The following is a 25,747-nucleotide window of genomic DNA, read 5'->3' as shown; positions in this document are numbered from 1 at the left end:
CATATGACCTTATAAACAGAGGTATCAGCTACTGTTGAAGCCATCACCTGGCTAAATTCCCTTCAGCTGTTTGAACATAACAGATAGGCAGGGACAAATATATGGAAGCATCACAAACACAACACGTTACCGTGCCTAATACAGTGCAGGAAGCTCAATGGAATTAAAAACAGTTTCTAGCCACGAAGTATTTTACATTCTTGACACCCACAGCTGTTGAAAGGCATCATGTTAAAAATAATTCCTTTGACAACTGGTAAATTCTTGTTTTATTGATACACAATCGGTTTCACAGCCCTAAAGCCACATCATCAGGTGCAACAATGTTGTAAGGTCGTAGGGTATCCATTTCTCCAAGTCAAGCTATATTGTTCAGTGATATTGTCTGCTTTATAGTGGCTAACAAGGGGTGCCTTGTTGTAAAATTTTCCTGGATCGGTGTGACGGAAGGGCAACCAGTGTTGGAAAAGATAGAAGCAGCCCACAAAAGCGACTTAAGTCTTAACTGTTCATATGATGGAGCTGCCGTAGTTCCACACAGCGGCGGCTGCTGTGTAAGAGCACAAGAGCACGTGAACACCCAAACTTTCGACTCCTTGCGGATTTTATTGGCTATTTTTCCTTCAATGCTGTTAAACGTAACGTGGATGCTGCAAACTAAAAGATACAGTACCTAAATCTACCGCGCTACTTTTCCTGTAGACTCAGTGAAACTTGGGAACAGGGTCGCGAGCACACCTTCAGCTGCGCACGTGCTAAGGAGGTTTTGCGCTTTACGTAATTGCCTTACAGCCATCTACATACGGACTTGATAAACAGCGTGCACGCTTCATGATGCGCGCAGCTAGCCCTTGTCACACAACTAGAAGCTTAGGTCAGTGCCCCAAGTGGTAGCACACTGTCGCCAACTTTTATTCCCGTTCGCTCGGCATAAATCCTCCTAGATGACAGCACACTCCTCAGATATGATAATTTACTCACCATATCCTGTAGTAAAATTAGATTGGACGTCAGTATATTTTAAAGTTGTACTGACAGTAACCTACATTGTGGGTTTCTGAATGAGTTATATTAAATTATGCATTTTACAATGCAGTAATTCATTTAAGGCACTGAGAATCATAACGGACTAAAGCACATCAAAGTCGGCTGTGAGACTGTAATACTTATGCTTCGGAAATCTGTTGATCTTATAGTGAGTCGGGTTTATCTGTGCTGAGAGGCTACATTGTATATATGAAAATTCACAAAAAACTATATTTCTGGATTTTCTGATATTTATTTAAACGTGGGATCAACGGCGATGTGCTTTACGCACTTAAGGATCTCAGCGCCTCATTTGTGTTCTAGACAAGTCACCTTTTTGACAGACATCACTGCTTGAGATTAATCGTTTCCACAGACGGCACTTTGTGTTTGGACTTGGTTGTTCACTGTGAGGGAATTGGCTTTCATGTGCAGAGTAAACATGAACTGTGTTGGATACATTTTAAATGCTAACAGAAAAGTAAAGCTGTGAGGACGGGTCATGACTCGTGCTTGGGTAGCTCAGTCGCTGGAACACTCGCCTGCAAAGGCAAAGGTCCCGAGTTCGAGTTTCAGTCTGGTGCACAGCTTTAATCTGTTAGTCTCCGCTGTAGAGTGAAAATATCATTCTGGGAATAGGAAAATAAATTACCAGGAAAAGTTAGCCGCAATTGGACTAGGGCCTCTAAGAACTGATCCTTTGATTGATACAGTGACGAAATCAAATAAGCGTGATCACAAGCGAACGTTTAACAAGGAAGTGTACAGTTAGCACAAGTTGTTGTGTGTGTGTGCAGCGTAAGAATATCTGATTTTCAGCCTGGAAGTAAATTTGTGGACTAATACATCTGTTAGGCATCTTGTACATTTGTCCGAGAAAATGGAAAAGCACGAAAATTCTCACTTACACTAAAATGCTAAATGAAGAGCTGTGGAAGCTTACACATTATTTTGTTATTGCCATAAACTGTACTTATTATGTACAAAAACAATTCTTGCGTTTGTCAGATAAGTTACACATATTATTATTATTATTATTTCTTTCTTGTCTCAGACGTTATGTCTGGTTAAAAATGGAAGGTGACGCGGACCTTGATCAAGCGTGACTTCCTTTTAACTGTACGGTATATGTTACATTGCATTTAGGAACTTTCGGGTAATTGAACAAGTGTCAATAATTACAGATTTCTGTAGTTGTATATATAAGTTTGGATGTAGCTATATTGCATTGATGTACTGGTAGATATTGTGTGGTATGACTCCTGTAGTTGATAGTATAATTGGTATAATGTCAACTTTATCCTGATGCCACATGTCCTTGACTTCCTCAGCCAGTTGGATGTATTTTTCAATTTTTTCTCCTGTTTTCTTTTGTATATTTGTTGTATTGGGTATGGATATTTCGATTAGTTCTGTTAATTTCTTCTTTTTATTGGTGAGTATGATGTCAGGTTTGTTACGTGGTGTTGTTTTATCTGTTATAATGGTTCTGTTCCAGTATAATTTGTATTCATCGTTCTCCAGTACATTTTGTGGTGCATACTTGTATGTGGGAACATGTTGTTTTATAAGTTTATGTTGTAAGGCAAGCTGTTGATGTATTATTTTTGCTACATTGTCATGTCTTCTGGGGTATTCTGTACTTGCTAGTATTGTACATCCGCTTGTGATGTGATCTACTGTTTCTATTTGTTGTTTGCAAAGTCTGCATTTATCTGTTGTGGTATTGGGATCTTTAATAATATGCTTGCTGTAATATCTGGTGTTTATTGCTTGATCCTGTATTGCAATCAAGAATCCTTCCATCTGACTGTATATATTGCCTTTTCTTAGCCATGTGTTGGATGCGTCTTGATCAATGTGTGGCTGTGTTAGATGATACGGGTGCTTGCCATGTAGTGTTTTCTTTTTCCAATTTACTTTCTTCGTATCTGTTGATGTTATGTGATCTAAAGGGTTGTAGAAGTGGTTATGAAATTGCAATGGTGTAGCTGATGTATATATATGAGTGACTGCTTTGTGTATTTTTCTAGTTTCTGCTCGTTATATAAAGAATTTTCTTAAATTGTCTACCTGTCCATAATGTAGGTTTTTTATGTCGATAAATCCCCTTCCTCCTTCCTTTCTGCTTAATGTGAATCTTTCAGTTGCTGAATGTATGTGATGTATTCTATATTTGTGGCATTGTTATCGTGTAAGTGCATTGAGTGCTTCTAGGTCTGTGTTACTCCTTTTCACTACTCCAAATGAGTAGGTCAATATTGGTATAGCATAAGTATTTATAGCTTTTGTCTTGTTTATTGCTGTTAATTCTGTTTTCAGTATTTTTGTTAGTCTTTGTCTATATTTTTCTTTTAGTTCTTCTTTAATACTTGTATTATCTATTCCTATTTTTTTGTCTGTATCCTAGATATTTATAGGCATCTGTTTTTTCCATCGCTTCTATGCAGTCGCTGTCGTTATCCAATATGTAATCTTCTTGTTTAGTGTGTTTTCCCTTGACTATGCTATTTTTCTTACATTTGTCTGTTCCAAAAGCCATATTTGTATCATTGCTGAATACTTCTGTTATCTTTAGTAATTGGTTGAGTTGTTGATTTGTTGCTGCCAGTAGTTTTAGATCATCCATGTATAGCAGATGTGTGATTTTGTGTGGGTATGTTCCAGTAATATTGTATCCATAATTTGTATTATTTAGCATGTTGGATAGTGGGTTCAGAGCAAGGCAGAACCAGAAAGGACTTAATGAGTCTCCTTGGTATATTCCACGCTTAATCTGTATTGGCTGTGATGTGATATTATTTGAATTTGTTTGGATATTAAGTGTGGTTTTCCAATTTTTCATTACTATGTTTAGGAACTGTATCAATTTAGGATCTACTTTGTATATTTCCAATATTTGTGGTAACAATGAGTGGGGTACACTATCAAAAGCTTTTTGGTAATCAATGTATGCATAGTGTAGCGACCTTTGTTTAGTTTTAGCTTGATATGTCACCTCTGCATCTATTATCAGTTGCTCTTTACATCCTCGTGCTCCTTTGCAACAGCCTTTTTGTTCTTCATTTATAATTTTGCTCTGTGTTGTATGTGTCATTAATTTCTGTGTAATGACTGAAGTTAATATTTTGTATATTGTTGGTAGGCATGTTATGGGGCGATATTTAGCTGGGTTTGCTGTGTCTGCTTCATCTTTAGGTTTCAGATAAGTTATTCCATGTGTAAGTGTATCAGGGAATGTGTATGGGTCTGCAATGTAACTGTTAAATAATTTAGTTAGATGTGAATGTGTTGAGGTGAATTCCTTTAGCCAGGAATTTGCTATTTTATCTTTTCCAGGGGCTTTCCAATTGTGAGTAGAATTAATTGCTTGGGTGACTTCATGTTGCAAAATTATCACTTCAGGCATTTGTGGTATCATCTTGTATGTATCTGTTTCTGCTTGTATCCACCGTGCATGCCTGTTATGTTGTACCGGGTTTGACCATATGTTGCTCTAGAAGTGTTCCATGTCTGCTATGTTTGGTGGATTGTCTATTTTAATGTGTGTGTTATCCATTGTCTGGTAAAATTTCTTTTGGTTTGTGTTGAATGTTTGGTTTTGTTTCCTTCTATTGTCACTTTTTTTGTATCTTCTAAGTCGTTTGGCCAATGCTTGTAATTTCTGCTTCTGTTCATCTAATTGCTCTATCACTTCTTGTTGTGAGATTTTACCTGACCTTTTTCGTTTTTTTTCTGACATTTCATTTCTTATAAATTGTGTTAGCTGTCCGATGTCTTTTCTCAGTTTTTCTATTCTGACCTGTAGCCTGTGTTGCCATGCTGGTTTTGTGGGTTTCTTCTGTGTGTTGGTTGGTTCTGATCTCTGCCTAGTGTGTATATTTAGTGTAGTGAGTGCTCCTATATATACCAGTAGTTGTAACTCTTCCATAGTTGCGTTTTCATTTATTTTGTTGTGTATGATTGTGTTGATAGTTTTTATTGTTGTTTCGACTTGTGGGTTATTTGGCGGTCTATGCAAGAATGATCTAATGTCTGTATTTGTGTCTTTGTATTCTATATATGTCAGCTGAAATTTTTCTTCTATATCTAACATGTGTGTCACTTCGTGTTCTATTTGTGCTTGTTCTGGTGGCTGTCTTAAGATTTCGTTTTCCTCTGACTGTTTAATTGATGCGTGTTGTTCATTGTTTGTTTGCTCTGGGATGTTTGAGTCCATTACTGTATTTTCTTATTCTTCTGATCGCACATTATTTTGTTCCAGTATTTGTTGTACTTGTTGTTTGATGTTTTCTAATTCTGACTGGGGTATCCTGTTATTTTTGATTATTACATGGATCTGATCAGCTAGTCATTGTTCTGTTAAAAATTTTAATTCTGGGTATCTGGTAATAAATGTTGTGTATACTTGTGATCTGTATGCAGTTGTGTTGGTTCCTAGGTGTGTTGCTTGGTAATAACAGAACATGAGGTGTCGATTAACTTCATCTGACCATCTCATCCTCTGTCTTTGTTTTCCTTCTAGGGTGGTTGCAGGAAGCATATCCTGCAAAACACCTCTATTTGGATTTGAATCATTTTCCAGTTGGCTAGCAGTGTCGTTACCATTGTGGGCGGGCATAGGGTTCGAGCGTCGTCCCCGAGCATGACGGCGCTTGTCCGAGGCTTCTTTAGTTCTGTCCTGAACCAACTAATCACACTAAAAGGGGGGTTAGCCCTATTAGTGGTTTGTTCTTTTCGTCGCCTTTTAGGACTGGCAGAACATACCGGAGGCCTATTCTTTTCCCGGGCCTCCAAGGGAATTATTATTATTATTGTTATTATTATTATTACTATTATTATTACTGTTATTAGTATTATATCCGCAGCGACTGTAGTTGCATAAACTTGTTGATAAGCATAGCTGTTGTACATTCTGAAAGCATAACTGTTGTACAGCAGATGCTATTCATTTCACACTTTCAAATTCATCTGAATCTAAGAATTTGTGAACATACAGAAACTAAAGAAAAATTCGGAGTGGGAATTAAAATTCATTGAGAAGAAATAAAAACTTTAAGGTTCGCCGATGACATTGTTATTCTGTCAGAGACTACAAAGTATCTGGAAGAGCAGTTGAACTGAATGGAGAGTGCCTTGAAAGGAGGATATGAGATGAACATCAACAAAAGCAAAACGAGGATAATGGAATGTAGTCGAATGGGAATGTAGGTGATGCTGAGGGAATTAGATTAGCAAATGAGACGCTTAAAGTAGTAGATGGGTTTTGCTATTTGGGGAGCAAAATAGCTGATGATGATCGAAGCAGAGAGGATATAAAATGTAGACTGGCAATTGCAAGTTAAGCGTTTCTGAAAAAGAGGAGTGTGTTAAGATCGAGTATAGATTTGTCAGGATGTCGTTTCTGAAAGTATTTGTATCGAGTGTAGTCATGTATGGCAGTGAAACAGGGACGATACATAGTTTGGACAAGAAGAGAATAGAAGCTTTCATAATGTGCTGCTACAGAAGAATGCTGAAGATTAGATGGGTAGACCACATAACTAATGCGGAGGTATTGAACAGAATTGGAAAGAGAGAGAAATTTGTGGCACAACTTGAGTAGAAGAAGGGATCGGTTGATAGGACATGTTCTGAGGCATCAAGGGATTACCAATTTAGTGTTAGAGGGCAGCGGGGAGGGTAAAAATCGTAGACGGAGACCAAGAGATGACTATACTAAGCAGATTCAGAAGGATGTACGTTGAAGTCAAACCAGTCTCTGGACTGAAGACCACAAAAACAACAGAATGCTTCCGCAGAATGGTTCAACAAACACCTTAAATGAAATTGCATAAGAGTCCATAAGCAGAAATATTACTTGACGATATTATTATTATATGTCTCTTAACTACCACTCGCCCGACCCTTGGTTTCATCAAAAGATGAAACTGTTAAGACAGTGTTCAATAGTGTAACCTCGCGTTCAACATTGAGCTGCACATTATTCACTTCAGTTGTTACGAAAAACTTTAGAAAGGTGCAGTAAATATTAGTTACTCAGCTATTGTAATTGATTACACCTTGTCTTACAGCGGCCGGCTCTAAAAATTTGTGAACATCCAGGATGCATACTCATTAGCCGCCACTCTTTCCACAATCACTTTAAATGAAATTCCATAGGCGTCCATAAGCAGAATTATTACTTCACGGTATTGTTAATATCATGTCTGTTGAGGACCACTCACTCGACTCTTGTTTTCATCAAAAGACGAATTGGTAAAGACAGTGTTCATTAGTGTAACCTTGCTTTCAGCATTCAGCGAATCACCAGCATCGGTGCAACCGGAATGTGTAGGCCAGGATAATTGGCGACTGTATTTTGGAATCAGTCTTCCTTCCACATCGCCTAACAGACCGGATCTATCGGCGTTTCTTGTGAGTGACTTTGCCTCCCCTGCTGTAAGAAGTGCCATTGGTGATTCAAAGGGTTATTTGGCTGCTAGATGACGATACTCCAGCCCACTTCGCCATTAACTTACAGTCGTGTCTTCCCTGGTCGATGGATCAGATGAGGGGGCATGGGCTGCTCACTCACTGGATTTTGTGAGATTTCTGGTTATGGGGCAATCTCAAAGGTATTGTGTATATAGAGCGCATTCCAGATGTGGTGACAGTGGAGCGGCGTATTCTGCTGTCTTTGACAGTGTTCGGATGCAGCCCTCGCAATGCGAATGTATCAGATAGAACATGCTATGGCGCATACACGCATCTACCTGGGCACATGGAAAACAATGTCAACACATATTGAAACTGTGGCTGCGTGGTGCAGCGCGTATTAGGCCACAGTCTCTGCAGCAATGTATGATTGGATAAACGATTTCTAGCAAGTAAACGATGCTTTTTCCAGGTGTAGTTCATTATATTTTTTTTGTTCCACATCCCCTCATCGATCAATCGCTAGAGTTTTTACACAGTGGAAAAAATCACCCTGTGTGCCCGAAGACAGCAGACATAGAGAGGGCTTATCTGTTACTCACTTACACTGTCTCACAGCTTAACTATTTTGACATCAGTGATTTAGTTGAGGCAAAAGACAGTTTCTGCTTATGTATATTCTCTGAATTACATATTAAAAAGTATGAAATATATATTCATTATACACAATATTTACGTGAGTACAGGTCATATTAACCATTTTAGTTTTACTCATATCCTTTGACTTTTACGTAGATGATGTAAATAGGTTTTCCTTTTAATGCCATTAGGTATCTAACTTCTGTATATATCAGAGATTTTATATATCTGGACAAACGTGTATGTGTATAGAACCTACAGCTACTGTACTCATTTCTTTAGGTCTTAGTGAGGGTACAGTCCTTTAATTCTGATTGAGTCAGGGAAGACAAGTAGCCCACATAGTGAGATATTCTATTTTAAAATGACCTGAATACATCAGTAGCCAATTGCCGTTTTTATTCCCCAAAGGGATTGTTTTGGGTGTGTTTTCAAAACTATTTATCCTCCACATGAAATTATTGAACATGTTTTAACCTCTTATAATAATATGCTTTTCTTAGCTGGGCGTTTTCCGTTAATATAATCAGTATTTGTATTACATGTCTTTTCCGAGAAGCTTCCTTCCTCAGGATTTGGGGAAGTGGATCTATCCACTCATACCTTTCTGATGGTCAAAGTATTAATTCAGCTGGAATGGAATGGGTAGTGTGTGTGGCAAGCTGTTGGCTATTTGTTCAAAAGGCCCAAGATATTCAGACCATTGTGTTTGCTGATTGTCAGCATAAGTATGAATGAATAGATTAAATTCTCTGAACATCCTAGCTACAGGGTTTACCTCTGGATGAAATGTTGAAATTAAAATCTGCCTAATTCGTTGTTTTTGTAGGAATGATTGCCGCTGTGGGCTAGTAAAGTTAGAAGTATTGTTTGATAGTTATGCATCAGGCTTACCAATCCCTGTTATGTAACAATTCGTTATCCTTTTAATAATAGATACTGCTGTGCTAGTTTTTGCTGCATACAGCCTGATATATTTAAAGATGCTATAGCAAAGTGCAACTAAGAAAGAAACAATATACTGCTGGAAGATAAACAACAGAGAAGCTTTTCGGGAGAAAGTGTTGAAAATGGAAGGAATGAGAGACAGGTTAGCTAAAGAGACTGGTTCAAAGCGGTATGAAGACAGAAAGAACAAACATAGTTAAAAGATGGAAGGCATGCTAACAGAAAAGAACAATGAATTCAAATTGGAACGGCCTATTTACAGTAAAAAAAGTGCAACTAAGTGGTTTATCCCACTCTGGGCTTGAGATAAGGGGGATGTCAGCTGACATGTAGTTTAGAGCTTTAGTTGACATTATTGAACTTAGATCTGCTTGACAGCATTTGTTCAGTAGGCTGGTTTCAGGTAAACCATGAAGGGCAAAAAAGGTGTTGCACTCATCTATGAGGGTTTGGAATTCAGCAATAAAAAACTAATTTTCTTTAAACATTTTCAGCACCATTGTGCCCCCATCCATAATGAGTGCACCACATTAGACTAGCTTAGAAAGCTGTTGGACTACACTTGCACACCAAGAATGAGATTGTGCATTATGTCCATAGAATATTATGGATTCATAGAATATTATGGATTCTGTAGTGATTTGACAGTTTATCAGTGGGATTCTGTGGTGGTACCTGTTTAATACTTTCTCCACCTATGGTCAGCATCCTAGAGAGTTTCCATACTCCTGAAACCGTCTGTGTAGTGTCATCTTTCTCATGTACGATCCAGTAGCCTAATGTTTGCTCGACTAATTTTGAAAATTCCGGAAATCCTTGGGAAAGGTGGAATAAAGCATATGTCACCACATTCATAACTATGACCACTAACATAGATTATTTCAAAGTCATGTCCTTGAAAAAATGGAGACCTACACACTAGCCATGTACGACTTTGCAGCTTAAAAGAAAACACAAAGCCTGATGATCACAAAAAATTCTGACATGATCACCGTAAAAAGAATAACAGAATTTTTTAAAACTGCATACAACAGCTTAAGTCTCTAATTCAGTGGCACACTATGTTCTTTCATTCTCAAACAGAATACAGCTAGTAAATTTCCTGACAAAAACCTAAGGGTTTGCCACCACATACATATTTTGGAATGAAGAAGCTCCCAAGCCACAGCAGGAAGCATCTGTTCTAATACAGAAGTCCTTAGACATATCAGGATGGTGCAATAGCTGAAAATCCATTAAGGCTTCTTTAAAGAATCAAAAGCTATTTGAAAATTTTTTAAACAAACATATTAATATTTTTGCTCAGTAAATTCAGGATCCCATTAATACTGAATGATGGATTAGGTATGAAAAGCCTGAAAAACGAGGCTAATCCTAGGAATGCCTAAAGTTTCTTTATACTTGGTGAAGGAAACATTTTGATTGCATTCATTTTGTCAGTGGCTTCTGCTCCTAAAAATTTCTGTAAGCCCCATTTTATCCAACTAAACTGTTCCTACCGTCTACTGCTGTAATAAAGACAATGGAACGACATTTAAACCAAAGGGCAGAACACGAAATTGCCATCTTCTACCAGCAGTCATATATGCAGTATATTTGAGAGATTTCTCTGTTAGTAGAACCTGCCAATAGGAGGAACTCAGATCAATGCCTGAAAAAAACTTTTATGTCTTCAATTTTTTTTGTTGTTCACCCTAATTCTCAGGCCTAGTACATAAAGCAAGAATAACTTAATTAATGTGTCTGTCATGAAGCTCAAGGTGAATGTCATCACCAGGTTTAGTTATTGCTAATAACATGCAACAACATGGTGCTAATGAAGGCTCAGTTATTTTCCAGGATAATATTTTATGTATTTCTTTCATAACAACCTGGACCAGTGGATGGAGTAGGACGTATGACAATAGGTTCTATGAGGAATTACCTCAATATGGTATTTATAGCCTTGGATGATGAGTGTCTTTTTTTGCAAATAAAGCTGCATGCTTTAGTAACAAAATAAGTATTTCATTTCACGGCTGTGAGTTAAGATACTTAGAGTGTGATATTTTGTCACTAATATGATCTTCACTAGAGTTCATGTCCATGGAATATGATTGCTGACTGTTGATAAGCAACACTTCTGTTCTAAAAATTTTGACCTTAGCACTGTGACATTAGGGGAACATAGGACAGAATGGAGTAGCAGGGTACAATGGGATTGTGCTGTTTTCTAAACAGGAGAGTGCTGCAACCTATTATAGGGCTATGTAAACTGTCTCTGAGTAGACAGAAAGCTACACAGCAATTTTGACTTGGTCTGGACTGTGTGTTATAAGTGAAAGGCTGTCCCTTAAATTTTCAACAGTAGTTTTGTAACTTTTGTTCAATTTCAATGACAGATAAGCCACTAATTATTAATTGTACGCTCTTAAATTACATGTAATCTTAAAGTGCATTTCATTTGCTTTGTCATAATTGTATAATACTACTGTATGCATCAGTTAACATGCTCTACAAAAGTTGCTAACTACAAAGCGTTCTCAGGTCAGAACCAGAGAGGACAGAAGTAGATTTCAAACTACTTCTTTCTTTTTCTTTTTTTTACTTGCTTTTGCAGATGCTGTGTACTTACATTAGGAAAAGTGATAGACAGTAATGAGGTATTAAGTCAATGTAAACCGCACTTTTAAGCCGTTTTATGTTCCAAAGTTGTACTCTTTAGAAGCACCTAAAGATTTTAACACACCCAAATCAATGTTGAAGAGATACATTCTTAATGTTAAGAACAATAGCAACTACAGACATGATAAATCAGATGGAAAATTTGAAAAATGCGTTCACTGTAGAAAAAAAGTATGAGCTGGCAGCATACCAATGATCAATGGAGAGCAGACTTTTTAGTCCAACTATGAAACATATCATTGGCAGATCATTAGTGTATGCAATAATTTCATAAAAAAATGCCTTATCCCATTCTGCCTCATGGATGGGAGAGAACAGGAAATATGCAAGCATTTCTTTGAAAGACATAAAAAGTAAATAACAAACTGTTGTAAGTGATTTTCATGTAAGATGCATTAGTTCATACTACAAGGTGATTTCTCATAACTTTAAGAAGTGTTTTTTTTGTTCCTTTAGTTTACAAAAATTGTTTAACATTGAATATCCCATTCTACCATTAGTTCACCTATTTCTGGTGTTTGACTTTTGTTTGTTTGACTTTTGTTTTTAATAAAACTACACTAATATTCTTCCCATGAGTACACAGATTGCATTTACCATTAGAACCATCTATTTTGGCATCCTCGCTCTTAGAAATTAAATACCAAGAAATCAATTTACACTTAAACTTTCTACTATTAGGAACATTCATGTAATGACTCCATTTCCCAGAATTATAGGCACTTGAGTTGAAACACTGAGATTGCTCAACCTACAACCCACTGCGCTAATAATCTTACAATTTTGAACTGGCAAGGTAGGCAGTTTTCTAATCTCACTCATTCCGCTGAAAAGGTCAGTGGACATTATATTTTCAATAGCTCCAGCATCTAGTACAGTCGCAGTTGAACATTCACCTCTACAGTGTTAACAGCAGCCTGGATTAGATTTATGTGTTGTTCATTACATACGTTAAGGTCAGTACATAACTGGTCTCTAACATGTATTCCACCATGGTATTGCAACAGGTTCATGTAACTGGAATCATTTCCTTCACCCCAATCCAGCAACTGACACTGGAAGACATAATGAGGCTGCTTTTAGTTTTTTTAATTTGCCACAAGGGGGTGGCCATTTTCCACCACTTGAGCCACAATAACTGTTGGATTCTGATTGTGCCAAGTCAGCAGTGCTGTTTTGCAGTTGATCATTTGTATGATCCTCCATACGTGGGTAACTTCCAATGTTAACATTTGCTCCGCATTACCTAGGTTTATACTTCACTTTCTCTATATAGTTGCCAAGGTGCGATTTTGCATTTTAAAGACAATAGAGCATTCCTCACATCGGGACAATGAGGCTATCTAGCAGCCAGCCAGTGTGGACCTGTAGCCATCCAGTTGTTTTAATGTTTAGCAATTTGCGTAATTCAACAAATGCACTATTGCTATGAATTGGAACTGGCTGAGGACTAGCTCCTTTCGAGTATGAAGCGCCGGCCGCGATGGGCGTGCGGTTCTAGGCGCTACAGTCCGGAACCGCGGGACTGCTACGGTCGCAGGTTCGAATCCTGCCTCGGGCATAAATGTGTGTGATGTCCTTAGGTCAGTTAGGTTTAAGTAGTTCTAAGTTCTAGGGGACTGATGACCTAAGATGTTAAGTCCCATAGTGCTCAGAGCTATTTGAACCATTATTTTAGTATGAAGCATATACATATATAGCAGTACTGTCGTTCTGCATTAATAAAATCCCGCAATAGTCGCTGGGTGTATGACTATGCCTTCCACAGAAACATGGCATAGGAAATATTATACACTGTGCACTACCGGCCTCTTGTTTAACTAGGCGATTACAATGTCATTGCATCTGAGAGTGACGGCACTTTGGTTGGTTTATCATGAGTTTTTATAATGATATTCCATGACGCCACTCTGAACCACTTGGCAGTATTTGCACGAATGTCTTGAATTCATTCACAATGTGTTGAGATTTCCTTATTCACCAGTGTATTTATTTACCGCAACACCACAACATGTATTCAGTAATGGCCATGGGAAACAAAATGCAATACTATCGTGGCTGGGTAGAAGTTACTTAAATGTAAACTATGTAGTCTACTGCTGCTGTTGTCGTTGTTGATTGGCCCACTTCTTTCGTTGATGATGTACTCTTCCTGTAAGATCACTGCAAATGAATATGCACCATGCATTCGTATTTGTTCGATCCAGATGCTTACTCATATCATTTCACGATAGTTAATGCTTGCAGTCATAGTACAGAACATCAGTACTCCTTATTTACCATCATTTTCTTAAGCAGGATAACTTTGCTGTTTGCTCTGACTATTGAATTTCGAGCAAGAATGAATAGGTTCTGATAACGTAATGGGATGCTGGGGAGAGTGGGGAGCCAAATACCTCCTGGCACAGGGAGTTTCCCGCCTTTTTAACACAAACAGAGCATTGTCTTTGGCCTCAGCACTTCAATGCGAGATGCCTTTAATAGGTTCCACAACGAAACATTGTCTCGAAATTTGGTGGAAAATCCGAAGAAATTCTGGTCGTGTGTAAAGTACACAAGCGGCAAGACGCAGTCAATACCTTCGTTGCGCAGTGTCGATGGTACTGTTATCGACGACTGTGCCGCTAAAGCGGAGTTATTGAACGCAGTTTTCCGAAATTCCTTCACCAGGGAAGACGAATGAAATATGCCAGAATTTGAAACACGAACAGCTGCTAGCATGAGTTTCTTAGAAGTAGATACCTTAGGGGTTGCGAACCAACTCAAATCGCATGATACGGGCAAGTCTTCAGGTCTAGATTGTATACCGATTAGTTTCCTTTCAGATTACGCTGATACAATAGCTCCCTACTTTAGCAATCATATACAACCACTCGCTCACCGATAGATCTGTACCTACAGATTGGAAAATTGCGCAGGTCGCACCAGTGTTTAAGAAGGGTAGTAGGAGTAATCCATCGAACTACAGACCTGTATCATTGACGTCGGTTTGCAGTAGGGTTTTGGAGCATATACTGTATTCAAACATTATGAATCACCTCGAAGGGAACGATCTATTGATACGTAATCAGCATGGTTTCAGAAGACATCGTTCTTGTGCAACGCAGCTAGCTCTTTATTCGCACGAAGTAATGGCCGCTGTCATCAGGGGATCTCAAGTTGATTCCGTATTTCTAGATTTCCGGAAAGTTTTTGACACCGTTCCTCACAAGCGACTTCTAATCAAGCTGCGGGCCTATGGGGTATCGTCTCAGTTGTGCTACTGGATTCATGATTTACTGTCAGGAAGGTCGCAGTTCGTAGTAATAGACGGAAAATCATCGAGTAAAACTGAAGTAATATCAGGTGTTCCCCAGGGAAGCGTCCTGGGACCTCTGCTGTTCCTGATCTATATAAATGACCTGGGTGACAATCTGAGCAGTTCTCTTAGGTTGGTCGCAGATGAAGCTGTACTTTACCGTCTAGTAAGGTCATCCGAAGACCAGTATCAGTTGCAAAGTGATTTAGAAATGATTGCTGTATGGTGTGGCAGGTGGCGTTGACGCTAAACAACGAAAAGTGTGAGGTGATCCACATGAGTTCCAAAAGAAATCCGTTGGAATTCGATTACTCGATAAATAGTACAATTCTCAAGGCTGTCAATTCCACTAAGTACCTGGGTGTTAAAATTACGAACAACTTCAGTTGGGAAGACCACATCAATAACATTGTGGGGAAGGCGAGCCAAAGGTTGCATTTCATTGGCAGGACACTTAGAAGCTGCAACAAGTCCACTAAAGAGACAGCTTAGACTACACTCGTTCGTCCTCTGTTAGAATATTGCTGCGCGGTGTGGGATCCTTACCAGGTGGGATTGACGGAGGACATCGAAAGTGTGCAAAAAAGGGCAGCTCGTTTTGTATTATCACGTAATAGGGGAGAGAGTGTGGCAGATATGATACGCGAATTGGGATGGGAGTCAATACAGCAAAGACGTTTGTCGTCGAGGCGAGATCGATTTACGAAATTTCAGTCACGAACTTTCTCTTCCGAATGCGAAAATATTTTGTTAAGCCCAACCTACATAGGTAGGAATGATCATCACAATAAAATAAGAGAAATCAGAACTCGAACAGAAAGGTTTAGGTGTTCGTTTTTCCCGCGCGCTGTTCGGGAGTGGAATGGTAGAGATAGTATGATTGTGGTTCTATGAACCCTCTGCCAAGCACTTAAATTTGAATTGCAGAGTAGTCATGTAGATGTAGATGTAGACCTATCGTCTACCTGCGGCCGTTTTATCGTGGTCGGAGTGCAAGTGTGGGCAGGAGGTACTCTCTATATCACGACAGCAGTGTCATTCCACCGTCAACTGGTGGGAGACTCACGTATAGTGTACCAGTTTAGCGTTCTGAGTTGGCAGTTCCCTCAATATGCAAACACAAGGCAACTGGCAACGTGTTCTTCAGTGAAATTATGGCAAATAGCAGTGGGAGGTGGGAGTCCACAAAGTAAATGCCATAGCCGCAGTACTTTAATTTAGTCACAGATTATATTCTCGTAAAGCATTACATTAATTTTATGTCACAGCTTCCCTTCACTGCTTCGGCCTGAAAAGGAACGATAATAATGGGAAGAAAGAGGGAAGAGAGGCGTATGTTGATTCCTATTGGCTCAGGGCTTGACGTATGTCTTTATCTGTCCCAGAACTCTCACAATTGTGTGCTGATCTTCATTTGTAATCACAAAAGAGAAAGAAGAGGCAGCAGAATCAGCAGACTTTGATTTGCTATTTTCTAAGAGGCGCCAATGGTGGCACTTCACGTGCAATTGTCCAAAATGTGTAATGTGGGGGTTCCCGGAAGAGGAAGACTTATAAGCATCTCTTCAAATCACGTCCGTTTGAGTCGCACACCATTAAATCCACTGCATATCAGTAACTTCAAAATCGCTTCCCTTTAAATCATGCCCCGTTAGATCTAGAACCTGCACTATTACAGTGGGTACTTTAGAGGTGTGCAGTTTGGGTTTTATTGGGGAGCATGTTTGTTAGAGGAAGTTGGGAATGTATTAATGGAGAGATTTCACAAAGCAAAGACTAGGATGTGGATAGAGGTGAGTGGTGAAGACAGGAGACCTGAAAATGGGATGAACATGGGACCAGCAAGATTTGGTAGGGTGGGGGGGATATATATCTCGACAGATTTCATGATCGAGTAAGGGGAGGTCATCAATGTTTCGTTGCGAGAGGATGTGGAGAGTGTGCAGCTGTAGTGCTGGGGTAATGTGTTGTTATAGGTGTTTCTCTCCCCTTCTCTCAGTGATCATATTTGAATTGTTGTTGGAACAGAGAATCATTATGGACACTAAAATTTGCTAACGAGGTTGTAAGTCAATGCTCACATATATTGCTCACTGGCAAAACAGTTTCTACATTTACGTCATTCTCTACAGCCCAACCCTTGTTACCTCTTAGACGATGGCTGCATCAGTATGAAGTAGGAGTGTACATCTCAAGCTTTATAGGATTGATCCTACTAAACGCCAACGCAACCGTCGCCTAAGAAGTAATGTCGAGTACTTAGAATGTTGTGAGTGTAGAAACTGGTTTATCCAGTAAACTTGCTGTGGTATATCTCCATGAATAGTGGATAGCGGTTGGGTGGTAGTGGTTCGGGGTGACTCTGAATTCATCCTCACATGGTACGTGTTTTTCATTACAAAGCACGTCAGATATGCTCTCCGTCGGGGTTGCTGCACGCTATGTAACGACCTGATACATCTCACAGAACGCGCTTGTCACTATCGTTTGGGACCGCAGCGCTCTCCAGCAGCCGTTGGTAGTTGGCTAATCACTCAGATTATTTACGAAGAAGGACGCGCATAAAATAGTCCGTTAGCATTTGTCAAAGCAGAGCGGAGAAAATCTTGGAAAAGCCTCTGGTCTCATCGATGGATTGAACAGCAAACTGCTAGTAGAGGAATCCTACATAATGTTGTACAAAGATCTGAGATACGCGTACATACTGGTGGAAATTCTTTGTTCAATCTATTTAATGTTCATCTCGTTTTCGGTTTTAAATAGATTATAATTAAAATATACTGTCTAATGTCAGATTGTGCGTGCATAATGTATATATTCTCGATATTGCATTGACTACCATCACTCTGATGTAATATATAACTTTCTTGGGCGGTGATTGTTATTCTTTTATATTTTTTACTAAGCTTGCTATTATATGTTTTGGGTTCGTCACATAAACTTCAAGACTGTGATTCGTTTCGTAATTTCATTTCAATGGAAGAGATTTTTCTAAGCTTCTCACTATCACTGAAGACGATATTTACCAGTAAGATGCAAACATGAGACAGTTAATAAAAGCAAGAGATATGCGTGTGTATATTTTACTCAAACTGTCATAATTTCTAAAAAAAAAATTACAGTGTGTAACTTGTGTTTACTTTATGACATAGACAAGCAGCATTTATAATAAAAAAGCCTTGTCTGTATCAGATACCACTTTTATTCAGTTAATAAGAAAGATCCAGAAACTTTTATAGAAAGAGCAGCAGCCGTCATCAGTGAGAAACCGGGCGTTACTCGCAACTAAATATATCTACGTCAGCTGTTCATTACTGTAGCTGTAGATAATACTGATGATTATGGAAGACCTTACGTATGTTGCCTGGAAGAGCACCAAGCAGCCGACGAGAACACTGAAGACAAACTGCGTCATAGCTATTGGGCTCATCACACCATTTAGGTACCTGACGAACCTGTAACAGGAGAAGCAATTTAGTAAGTCAGTTAATTTCAAGGCTCTTATCGTCAACAGACATCGTCCTTCAGATGAAAAACTTTAGCACTTAAACTCAGACACTCTCTTAATCTAATCAAAATAGCGATTTACACAATGTAAACAACTTTTGATTCTAGTACAGAAACGCAATTTTTAAATTAACTTTCATTACAACTTCACCTAATAAACATTATTCCAAAAATATGTTACAAAAAGGAACTGGCCAGACTTTTTATGTCAAAGTCCGTCATACTTTTTTCTGGTAGCAGATAACGCCAAGTTAAATTTCAACTGTCGACACACACAATGAAAGCCGATTTCTTTTGTCACCTGTAGCTACGAAAAAGGTACCTATAGATGTTGCTAGGTATTGTCATGGCACTTCCTGCGCATGGTCGAGGAAATATGGTCGGCTTATATCGGCGCAGTGCTGTTTGAAAGGAAATCCCGATTCAAGGGTTTGTCAAAAACAGGAGCTAATATTCGGTTTTCTGTCGTACTTAATTTAACTTTTCAGTGGATGTTCGAAATTACTCCGTTATAACCATACTTTGCAATTAATAGAATGTTGAGTAGGAACAATGTCGCTATGCAGGTGACTGGAACCCTGTGAATACTTCGTCGTTTGCTATGGAGGCATACCATGCGAGTCACGTGACGTGATCAACCACGAACTCACGAATTTATGTCTAATAATTCAAATGATTCAAATGACTCTGAGCACTATGGGACTTAACATCTGAGATCATCAGTGCCCTAGAACTTAGAACTACTTAAACCGAACTAACGTAAGGACATCACACACATCCACGCCCGAGGCAGGATTCGAACCTGTGACCGTAGCAGTCGCTCGGTTCCGGCCTGATGCGCCTACAACCGCTCGGCCACACCCGCCGGGATGTCTTGTGGGAAAGAATGGTTACACCATTATGTTGTGACTGACAATACGCAATTTTTCTCAAACACAACTTTTATTGAGATAAGTTCACAAGTTTGATGACTGAATAACAAACTAAAAGGTAAAAATAACGATGAAAGTAAAAGTCTTCTAATTGAGGCAAACAAAAGTTCACTTCCAATTTTCCACAAATGTATGTGGTAACACGCACACACACACACACACACACACACGCACACACTAGTAAGAGTCGAATTCAGAGACGAAAACGTAATCTTTAGCGGTAGAAGTACACGAGGTCGGCATCCAGAGTGAACTGAACTACAGGTATGGTTCTAGCTCCTAATAGCTGTCTCCAGCATATCAGGTTTTGGAGTAGTGATACTTCCTGCAGGCCGTGGCTCGAGCTCCCCCTGCAGGAAATAGTGCTCTGAATGTCTGTTTCCATTATCTTGTATGTTAATAGCTGGTGTTTATCATGGTGCTTTGGTACGTCTTGTACATAGATAACCTCATCCTCTGTGCTGTAATATGGGTAGCCGGCCCTCAGGGGGTACCGTGGCTCCGGCGTAATACTTTAGATGACCTTATATTATGTAGACACACGGTTAGCAACGACTGAAGCGCTCAATATAATAGACTGCAAATCCACTAGCGGCGATCAAAAGTATCCGTACACCCCCAAAAGCATATGTTTTTCGTATTAGGTGCATTGTGCAGCGACCTACTGCCGGGTACACCATATTAGCGATTTCAGCAGTCATTAGACATCGTGAGAGAGCAGAAAACGGTGCTCCGCGGAACTCACGGACTTCTAACGTGGTCATGTGATTGGGTGTCACTTGTGTCGTACGTCTGTACACGAAATTTCCAAACTCCTAAACATCCCGAGGTCCACGGTTTCCGATGTGGTAATGAAGTGGAAGCGTGAAGTGACACGTGCAGCACCAAAGCGTACAGGCCGATCTCGACTGTTGACTGACAGAGGCTCGTAATGTGTAATAGGCAGACATCTACCCAGACCATCACACAGAAACTCCAAACTGCATCATGATCCCCTGCAAGTACTATGACAATTAGGCGGGAGGTGAAAAAACTTGGATTTAATGATCGAGCGGTTGCTCATAAGCCACACTTCACGCCAGTAAATGCCAAACGACGCCTCGATTGTTGTAAGGGGCGTAAACATGGGACGATTGAACAGTGGAAAAACGTTGTGTGGAGTGACGAATCACGGTACACAATGTGGCGATCCGATGGCACAGTGTGGGTATGGCGAATGCCAAGTGAACGTCATCTCCCAGAGTGAGTAGTGCCAACAATAAAATTTGGCGGCGGTGGTGTTAGGGTGTGGTCGCGTTTTTCATGGAGGAGGCTTGCAGCCCTTGTTGTTTTGCGTGGCACTGTCACAGTACAGGCCCACACTGATGTTTTAAGCACCTACTTGCTTCCCACTCTTGAAGAGAAATTCGGGGATGGCTATTGCATCTTTCTTTTGACACCATCGAGCACCTGTTCATAATGCACGGCCTGTAGCGGAGTGGTTACACGACAATAACATCCCTGTAATGGAATGGCTTGCACTGAGTCCTGACTTGAATCCTTTAGAACACCTTAGGGATGTTTCGGAACGCCGACTTCGTGCCAGACCTCACCGACCGACATCCATACCACTCCTCAGGGCAGCACTCCGTGAAGAATGGGCTGGCATTCCCCAAGAAACCTTCGAGCACCTGACTGAACGTATGCCTGCAAGAGAGGAAGCTGTCATCAAGGCTAAGGGTGAGCCAACAGCACACTGAATTCCAGCATTACCAATGGATGGTGCCACAAACTTGTAAGTCATTTTCATCCAAGTGTCCGGTTACTTTTGAACACATAGTGTAAAACACATGCAATAATACCTACAATAAAACAAAAGAGAAAAAGAAAGGTAGCAAATAGAATTGACTAGTGTCTATGGTGGGATCAACAATTTCAAAAACTTCACTAAAATTGCTTTTATTTTTTAAGAATGCGATTATTTTGAATAGTTCGTCACAAAAGAGAAAAAAATTACTGTTGAAATTACGTGAGAAGCTTTAAAGCTTTATAAAGGTAGAGCGCTTGGCGTTGCATCTTATCTGTGTTAGGTTTATCTACATCTACATCTACATCCATACTCCGAAAGCCACCTGACGGTGTGTGACGGAGGGTACCTTGAGTACCTCTATCGGTTCTTCCTTCTATTCTAGTCTCGTATTGTTCGTGGAAAGAAAGATTGTCGGTATGCCTCTGTGTGGGCTCTAATCTCTCTGATTTTATCCTCATGGTCTCTTCGCGAGATATACGTAGGAGTGAACAATATTCTGCTTGACCCCTCGGTGAAGGTATGTTCTCGAAACTTCAACAAAATCCCTTACTGAGCTACTGAGCGTCTCTCTTGCAGAGTCTTCCACTGGAGTTTATCTATCATCTCCATAACGCTTTCGCGATTACTAAATGATCCTGTAACGAAGCGCGCTGCTCTCCGTTGGATCTTTTCTATCTCTTCTATCAACCCTGTCTGGTACGGATCCCACACCGGTGAGCAGTATTCACGCAGTGGGCGAACAAGTGCACTGTAACCTACTTCCTTTGTTTTCGGACAACATTTCCTTAGGATTCTTCAAATGGTCTCAGTGTGGCACCTGCTTTACCGACGATTAATTTTATATGATCATTCCATTTTAAATCACGCCTAATGCCTACTCCCAGATAATATATGGAATTAACTGCTTCCAGTTGCTGACCTGCTATATTGTCGCTAAATGATATGGGATCTTTCTTTCTATGTATTCGTAGCACATTACACTTGTCTACATTGAGATTCAACTGGCATTCCCTGCACCATGCGTAAATTCGCTGCAGATCCTCCTGCATGTCAGTACAATTTTCCATTGTTACAACCTCTCGATATACTACAGCATCATCCGCAAAAAGCCTCAGTGAACTTCCGATGTTATCCACAAGGTCATTTATGTATACTGTGATAGCAACGGTCCTACGACACTCCACTGCGGCACACCTGAAATCACTCTTACTTCGGAAGACCTCTCTCCATTGAGAATGACATTCTGCGTTCTGTTATCTAGTACCTCTTCAATCCAATCACACAATTGGTCCGATAGTCCATATGCTCTTACTTGGATCATTAAACGACTGTGAGGAACTGTATCAAACGCCTTGCGGAAGTCAAGAAACACGGCATCTCCCTGGAACTCGTGTCTACGGCCCTCTGAGTCTCGTGGACGAATAGCGCGATCTGGGTTTCACACGATCGTCTTTTTCGAAACCCATACCGATTCCTTTTTTTTTTTTTTTGGTCGTCAGTCTACTGACTAGTTTGATGCGGCCCGCCACGAATTCCTTTCCTGTGCTAACCTCTTCATCTCAGAGTAGCACTTGCAACCTACGCCCTCAATTATTTGCTTGACGTATTCCAATCTCTGTCTTCCTCTACAGTTTTGCCCTCTACAGCTCCCTCTAGTACCATGGAAAACATTCCCTCATGTCTTAGCAGATGTCCTATCATCCTGTCCCTTCTCCTTATCAGTGTTTTCCACATATTCCTTTCCTCTCCGATTCTGCGTAGAACCCCCTCATTCCTTACCTTATCAGTCCACCTAATTTTCAACATTCGTCTATAGCACCACATCCCAAATGCTTCGATTCTCTTCTGTTCCGGTTTTCCCACAGTCCATGTTTCACTACCATACAATGCTGTACTCCAGACGTACATCCTCAGAAATTTCTTCCTCAAATTAAGGACGGTATTTGATATTAATAGACTTCTCTTGGCCAGAAATGCCTTTTTTGCCATAGCGAGTCTGCTTTTGATGTCCTGCGGAGTAGATTTCTATTCTCCAGAAAAGTCGTGGTCCTCTGGTTTTGAGCCGGGTGGAAGGCTTAAACCACGTTGTTGTGTTGTGATGTCGATAACAGGTCGTTGATGCTGGCCCCTGAGTTATTGCAGCTACTCCAGTCATGAATTAGCCATGGATCTGTCCTGCTTGGAATATGGTTTTCCGGGTAGTACTGTTATCTTTTGTATCACAGGCCGAGTACACGAAATTCATATGTGAGCAATGACGACGTTTCTTACACACAAAATTCTGTCATCAATGTTTCGTAAATAAATTTAAAATAGTTTCAAATTCACTTTCATCCGCCGATCGCGGAACTGCATCCCATCGGCTTTTCGCAATCAAAATCGTGAATTCACAGTCCTGAATAAAACGGTGCCACACATAATAATCAACTTGAAAATCTCCAAGGCGACAGTTATTGTTTTAACACATACGGCAGCTCTTTAAGCTGCAAACAAGATAGCAAATTCAAAGAATCCCTTAAAAGGAAGTATATACCTTACAGACATGCATGCACTTTTATTTTGTGCTTACTGAATATTCTATGAGCTTGTGGGATTGCAGCCGGATCATGTTGAGTTCTTGATCCGACTGCAATCGTGGAACCTCCTAGAATAGTTTCAAAAGTAATATTTTTATTTCTAGTGAGAGGAGTTAGATGCAGCTAATTTTCGTTTCTGTTAGACATTCATTTACTTAACAAGGCCTAGCATTTTTTAAATATATTACTCAGGTGGTAAAAATGGAGTAGGTTCCATCTACGTCACGAAAAAGAAGACGAATAGAAGTATTGAAGTAAGATCCAAACTGTAAACACAAATATGCTGGGATACAGGAAGAAGTAGATGGACAGGAAATACGAGGGCAGTTCAATAAGTAATGCAACACTTTTTTTTTCTGAAACAGGGGTTGTTTTATTCAGCATTGAAATACACCAGGTTATTCCCCAATCTTTTAGCTACACAACACTATTTTTCAACGTAATCTCCATTCAATGCTACGGCCTTACGCCACCTTGAAATGAGGGCCTGTATGCCTGCACGGTGCCATTCCACTGGTCGATGTCGGAGCCAACGTCGTACTGCATCAATAACTTCTTCATCATCCGCGTAGTGCCTCCCACGGATTGCGTCCTTCATTGGGCCAAACATATGGAAATCCGACAGTGCGAGATCGGGGCTGTAGGGTGCATGAGGAAGAACAGTCCATTGAAGTTTTGTGAGCTCCTCTCGGGTGCGAAGACTTGTGTGAGGTCTTGCGTTGTCATGAAGAAGGAGAAGGTCGTTCAGATTTTTGTGCCTACGAACACGCTGAAGTCGTTTCTTCAATTTCTGAAGAGTAGCACAATACACTTCAGAGTTGATCGTTTGACCATGGGGAAGGACATCGAACAGAATAACCCCTTCAGTGTCCCAGAAGACTGTAACCATGACTTTACCAGCTGAGGGTATGGCTTTAAACTTTTTCTTGGTAGGGGAGTGGGTGTGGCGCCACTCCATTGATTGCCATTTTGTTTCAGGTTCGAAGTGATGAACCCATGTTTCATCGCCTGTAACAATCTTTGACAATAAATTGTCACCCTCAGCCACATGACGAGCAAGCAATTCCACACAGATGGTTCTCCTTTGTTCTTTATGGTGTTCGGTTAGACAACGAGGGACCCAGCGGGAACAAACCTTTGAATATCCCAACTGGTGAACAATTGTGACAGCACTACCAACAGAGATGTCAAGTTGAGCACTGAGTTGTTTGATGGTGATCCGTTGATCATCTCGAACGAGTGTGTTCGCACGCTCTGCCATTGCAGGAGTCACAGCTGTGCACGGCCGGCCCGCACGCGGGAGATCACAGTCTTGCTTGACCTTGCGGCGATGATGACACACGCTTTGCCTAACGACTCTCCGTGCTTTTGTCCACTGCCAGATCACCGTAGACATTCTGCAAGCGCCTATGAATATCTGAGATGCCCTGGTTTTCCGCCAAAAGACATTCGATCACTGCCCGTTGTTTGCAACGCACATCCGTTACAGACGCCATTTTAACAGCTCCGTACAGCGCTGCCACCTGTCTGAAGTCAATGAAACTATACGAGACGAAGCGGGAATGTTTGAAAATATTCCACAAGAAATTTCCGGTTTTTTCAACCAAAATTGGCCGAGAAAAAAAAAATGTGTTGTATTACTTATTGAACTGCCCTCGTAGATACAGATGTTTGTTTTTTGACTTTTACGATTGTGATCCCCTATTTTCTTCTGAAAAAGCTCCCTTTAGGTCTCCCCTCTGATGAACAAGACTGTTTCAGGTGTTGACTTTTCCTGCACGTATGACCAAGAAAATAACGATATTTCACTTCCTTTTGATCACAAAGGAAAAGTGGATTTTATGTGGAATCAAAACAACCAACTAAAACTAAACGTGTATACCATGATAACATAATATGGAGAATACCGGATATAAAAAGGGCTGTTAAAAGTTTAGGTGATAAGTGCAGA

The 25,747-nt window shown here is 40.1% G+C and overlaps 1 protein-coding gene across 1 annotated transcript in view; it reads right to left on the bottom strand.

Moving 5' to 3' along the window:
* Positions 1-25,747, bottom strand: part of LOC126419490 (odorant receptor Or2-like) — a 47,733-nt gene that overhangs the window by 17,160 nt on the left and 4,826 nt on the right. The window contains exon 2 of the mRNA XM_050086679.1: positions 18,348-18,447. Coding sequence (XP_049942636.1) covers positions 18,348-18,447 — 100 coding nt within the window. The remainder of the gene's footprint in view (positions 1-18,347; positions 18,448-25,747) is intronic.

Source organism: Schistocerca serialis, chromosome 9 (assembly GCF_023864345.2).
Source record: "Schistocerca serialis cubense isolate TAMUIC-IGC-003099 chromosome 9, iqSchSeri2.2, whole genome shotgun sequence".
Lineage (NCBI taxonomy): Eukaryota > Metazoa > Arthropoda > Insecta > Orthoptera > Acrididae > Schistocerca > Schistocerca serialis.
Note: the sequence above shows the minus strand (reverse complement) of the source record. Positions and strands in the feature narration are given on the sequence as shown.